At 43.6% G+C, this 5113-nt stretch overlaps 1 protein-coding gene across 1 annotated transcript; it reads right to left on the bottom strand.

Moving 5' to 3' along the window:
- Window positions 1-2714: 2714 nt before the first annotated feature.
- Window positions 2715-4310, bottom strand: LOC120979807 (tigger transposable element-derived protein 1-like). The gene is made up of 2 exons (XM_040408764.1): window positions 4288-4310; window positions 2715-4234 (listed from the first exon to the last, which is right to left on the bottom strand). The coding sequence occupies exon 2, from the start codon at window positions 4215-4217 to the stop codon at window positions 2715-2717; it is 1503 nt and encodes a 500-aa protein (XP_040264698.1). The 5' UTR covers window positions 4218-4234; window positions 4288-4310.
- Between the last annotated feature and the right edge of the window lie 803 nt (window positions 4311-5113).

Here is a 5113-nt window from a genome sequence, read left to right as displayed (position 1 = left end):
AAGAAGGTATATGGCACCCCTCAATCAGTATTTGGTGGAAATAGGTATATGGCACCCTTCATTCATTATTTGGTGGAAACAGGTATATAGCACCGTTAAATCAGTATTTGGCAGAAACAGGTATATGGCTCACCTCAAATCAGTATTTTGAGGAAGCAAGTGTTTTGCAGCCCTCAATCAGTATTTGGTGGAAGAAGATATATAGCAATAGCACCCCTCAATCAGTATTTAGTGGAAAAAAGTATATTGCACCCCTCAATTATTATTTGGGGGAAACATGTATATAGCACCTTTCAGACAGTATTTGGCTGAAACAGGTATCTGGCACCCCTCAATTAGTATTTTGTAGAAGAAGGTATATGGCACCCCTCAATCAGTATTTGGCTGAAACAGGTATATATCACCACTCAATCAGTATTTGTCGGAAACTGGTATATAGAAGCCCTCAATCAGTATTTGGTGGAAGAAGATATATATCAATAGCACCCCTCAATCAGTATTTTGTGGAAGAAGGTATATAGCACCCCGGAACTCCGTTTTTTGGGGAAACAGGCATATAGCACCTTTGAATCAGTATTTAGCTAAAACAGGTATATGGCATCCCTCAAACAGTATTTGGCGGAAAACAGGTATATGGCACACCTCAATCAGTATTTTGTGGAAGCAGGTGTATCGCAGCCCTCAATCAGTATTTAGTGGAAAAGGGTATATAGCAATAGCACCCCTCAATCAGTATTTTGTGGAAGAATGTATATGGCACCCCTCAATCAGTATTTGGCTAAAACCGATATATAGCACCCCTCAATCAGTATTTGGCGGAAACTGGTATATAGCAGCCCTCAATCAGTATTTGGTGGAACAAAGTGTATAGCAATACCACCCCTCAATCAGTATTTTGTGGAAGAAGGTATATGGCACCCATCAATCAGTATTTGGCAGAATCAGGTATACAGCACCTTTTAATCAGTATTTGGCTTAAGCAAGTATATGGCACCCCTTAATCAGTATTTGGTGGAAACAGGTATATGGCTCCCTTCAATCAGTATTTGGTAGAAGCAGGTGTATTGCAGCCCTAAATGAGTATTTGGTGGAAGAAGGTATATAGCAATAGCCCCACTCAATCAGTATTTAGTGAAAGAAGGTATATGGCACCCCTCAATCAGTATTAGGGGGAAACAGGTATATAGCACCTTTTAATCAGTATTTGGCTGAAACAGGTATATGGCACCCCTCAATCAGTATTTTGTTGAAGCAGGTGTATTGCAGCCCTCAATCAGTATTTGGTGGAAGAAGGTTTATAGCAATAGCACCCCTCAATCAGTTTTTTGTGGAAGCAGATGTATCGAAGCCCTCAATCAGTATTTTGTGGAAGAAGGTACATGGCACCCCTCAATCAGTATTTGGCGGAAGCAGGTACATAGCACCCCTCAATCAGTATTTGTTGAAAACTTGTATATAGCACTCCTCAATCAGTATTTAGTGGAAGAAGGTATATGGCACCCCTCAATCAGTATTTGTTGGAAAGAGATATATGGCACCCCTTAATTTTATGGAAGCAGTTGTATTGCAACCCTCAATCAGTATTTGGTGGGAGAAGGTATATAGCAGTAGCACCCCTCCATCAGTATTTTGTGGAAGAAGGTAAATGACACCCCTCAATCGGTATTTGGCAAAAACAGGTATGTAGCACCCCTCAATCAGTATTTTGTGGAAGCAGGTGTATCACAGCCCTAAATCAGTATTTGGTGGAAGAAGGTATATAGCACCCCTCAATCAGTATTTGGAGGAAACTGGTATATAGCACCCCTCAGTCAGTATTTGTCGGAAACAGGTATATAGCACCCCTCATTCAGTATTTGGCAGAAACAGGTATATGGCACCCCTCAATCAGTATTTTGTGGAAGCAGGTGGATTGCAGCCCTCAATCAGTATTTGGTGAAAGAAGGTATATAACACCCCTCTATCAGTATTTGGCGGAAACAGGTATACGGTGATACCTCGGTTCACGAACTTAATTCGTGAACTGACTCTGGTCGCGAACCGAATTGGTCGCGAACTGAGGCACATTTTCCCATAGGGTTCAATGTAAATCCGGTTAATCCGTGCTGACCTTTTTTTGGGGGTTTTTGAAGCACAAAAATATGAAACAAATTACAATACACATTAGTACAGTATAGTAATGTATAAAGAGAGGACACTAACCTTGCTTGAGATGACTTCTGGCATGGAGGAAGGCAGGTGGGAGGCAGTTATTGTTTGGAGGGAGAGTCCCCCTCCATAAGGACATCAGGGGGATCTCCTTCAGGGGTTTCCTCTCTCCTTTGGCTCCTAGCTGCAGGCTCAGTTTTTCTGAAAAATCTGTCCAATGTCACTTGTCTCTTCCTGTGCTGCATAACCCTCTGGAAATGAGAGACCACATTATCATTCATGAGATTTAGCACTCTGTTCACGACAGTTATGTTGGGGTGGTGCTTTTCAAAAAAATCATGGCACTCATTCCATTTTTGCATAATGGATTTTATGGCATCACTGCTAACCTCCTCCCTTTCTTCCTCTTCCTCAGTGGAATGCTCCTCAAGAAGTGCCTTCTGCTGCTCACTGTGGAGTTCAGAGAGTTCTTCCGTGGTCAGCTCCTCCCTATGTTCTTCAACAAGCTCTTCCACATCAGCACCATCAACGTCCAGACCCATACTCTTGCCCATGGACACAATTTCCTACACTACCTCTGCATCAGACCCTTCAAAGTCATGTTCACGTTCAGCGACACATTCTGGCCACAGTTTCCTCCAGGCTGAATTTAGGGTTCGGGGAGTGACCTCTTCCCAGGCTTTGTCAATGAGGTTAATGCAGTGGACAACATTGAAATGTTTCTTCCAGAAGTCTTTCAAAGTCAAGGACGTCTCTTCAGTGACATTAAAACACCTAGTGAAGAGCGCCTTTGTGTACAGCTTCTTGAAGTTGCAGATGACTTGCTGGTCCATGGGCTGCAGAAGTGGTGTTGTGTTGGGGGGGAGGAACTTTACCTTGATGAAGTCATACTCAGCATCCATATCATCCACCAAGGTTGGAGGGTGTGCCGGGGCATTGTCCATCAGAAGAAGGCACCTTTCAGGCAGCTGGTTATCAGAAAGATATTTTCTGACGGTGGGTGCAAACACCTCGTGCAGCCATTCCATAAACAATTGCCTTGTGACCCAAGCTTTGGCATTGGCTCTCCACATGGCGGGCAGTCTGGCCTTGTTCACATTTTGTTGCCTAAATGCACGAGGGGTCTGAGAATGGTACACCAGTAGTGGTTTAATTTTCAGATCGGCGCTTGCGTTGGCACACAGCAAAAGGGTCAATCTGTCCTTCATGGGCTTGTGCCCTGGTAGTGCCTTTTCCTCCTGCGTGATATAGGTTCTGTTCGGCATTTTTTTCCAGAAGAGCCCTGTTTCATCACAGTTGAACACTTGTTGAGGGACGTATCCTTCTGTCTTCATGAATTCCGCAAAGTCTAACTTGTAGGCTTCTGCTGCGGCCTTGTCAGAACTGGAAGCCTCACCATGTCTAATCACACTGTGGATGCCACTTCTCCTGCGGAATTTTTCAAACCACCCCCTACTGGCTTTAAATTTGTCACTTGCTGCACTTGTAGAGGGGCTTCTTTGCAGTAAATCACTGTGCAATTTCCTGGCTTTCTCACAGATCATAGCTTCACTAACGCTATCACCTGCCAGCTGTTTCTCATTCAACCACACCAACAAAAGTTTTTCCACCTCTTCCAGCACTTGCATCCTCTGCTTGGTTAACATTGTTACTCCTTTTGCAACATCAGCTCCTTTGATGGCGGCTTTGTTTTTCAGAATAGTCGAGATTGTTGACTTTGCCATCTTGTACTCCGAGGCCAGATCAGTCACACGAATACCACGGTCATGCTTTTCTATAATTTCCTTCTTCAGCTCAATGGTTATTTTCTTCACAACCTTGCTGTCACCTTTACTACTGCTCTGCACTTTCTTTTTGCCACCATGCTTGCGCTGCACATTCTTGTCACCTGCATTTCCACTTTGCACATTGTCACTTGCATTTCCACTTTGCACATTGTCACTTGCATTTCCACTTTGCACATTGTCACTTGCATTTCCACTTTGCACATTGTCACCTGCATTGCTGTTCTTGTCACCTTCATTGCTGCTCCGCACTTTCTTCTTTCCACTATGCTTCTTGGGAGCCATATTGGGTGTCCAGTGAACTGTACAGTACTGTATGTGCTAAAAAGCACACCAATGTTTGCAGAGTACTCACAGTACTTCTTTCTGTGTCTCTTCTTCTCTCCACGGTCTTCCTACAGGAAGTGACGACCATGTGACAGCCTGGAAATAGCATTAAAATGGCCGCGGCTCCTGTTCGTGAACCGAGGCGGAGTTCGTGAACCGGAGCATATTTTTATGAACTTTTCTGTTCGTGAACCGAGTTGTTCGTGAACAGAAGCGTTCGTGAACCGAGGTATCACTGTATAGCACCCCTCAATCAGTATTTTGTGGAAGAAGGTATATCGCACCCCTCAATAAGTATTTTGGGGAAACTGGTATATAGCACCTCTCATTCAGTATTTGGTGGAAACAAGTATATAGCACCCCTCAATCAGTATTTGGCAGAAACAGGTATATGGCGCCTCTCATTCAGTATTTTTTGAAGCGGGTTTATCGCAGCCCTCAATCAGTATTTGGTGGGAGAATCTATATAGCAATAGCACCCCTCAAACAGTATTTTGTGGAAGAAGGTATATGGCACCCCTCAATCAGTAGTTGGCGGAAACAGGTATGTAGCACCCCTCAATCAGCAGTTGACCGAAACAGGTATATAGCACCTCTCAACCAGTATTTGACAGAAACTACACATTTAGGGCTGTCAAATTTTCTATTTGGTGGAAGACGGTATATAGCAATAGCACCCCTCAATCAGTATTTAGTAGAAGAAGGTATATAGCACCCCTCAATCAGTATTTGTTGAAGCAGATGTATCGAAGCCCCCAATCAGTATTTGGTGAAAAAAGGTATATAGCAATAGCACCCCTCAATCAGTATTTTGTGGAAGAAGGTACATGGCACCCCTCAATCAGTATTTGGCA

The sequence above is a fragment of the Bufo bufo genome, chromosome 9 (genome assembly GCF_905171765.1).
Source record: "Bufo bufo chromosome 9, aBufBuf1.1, whole genome shotgun sequence".
NCBI lineage: Eukaryota > Metazoa > Chordata > Amphibia > Anura > Bufonidae > Bufo > Bufo bufo.
The sequence above is the reverse complement of the archived record's forward strand: the minus strand, read 5'-3'. Positions and strand labels throughout refer to the sequence as shown.

Coding starts and splice junctions, on each gene's coding strand:
- LOC120979807 (XM_040408764.1), bottom strand. CDS start 4,217: ATGGCTCCCAAGAAGCATAGTGGAAAGAAGAAAGTGCGGAGCAGCAAT.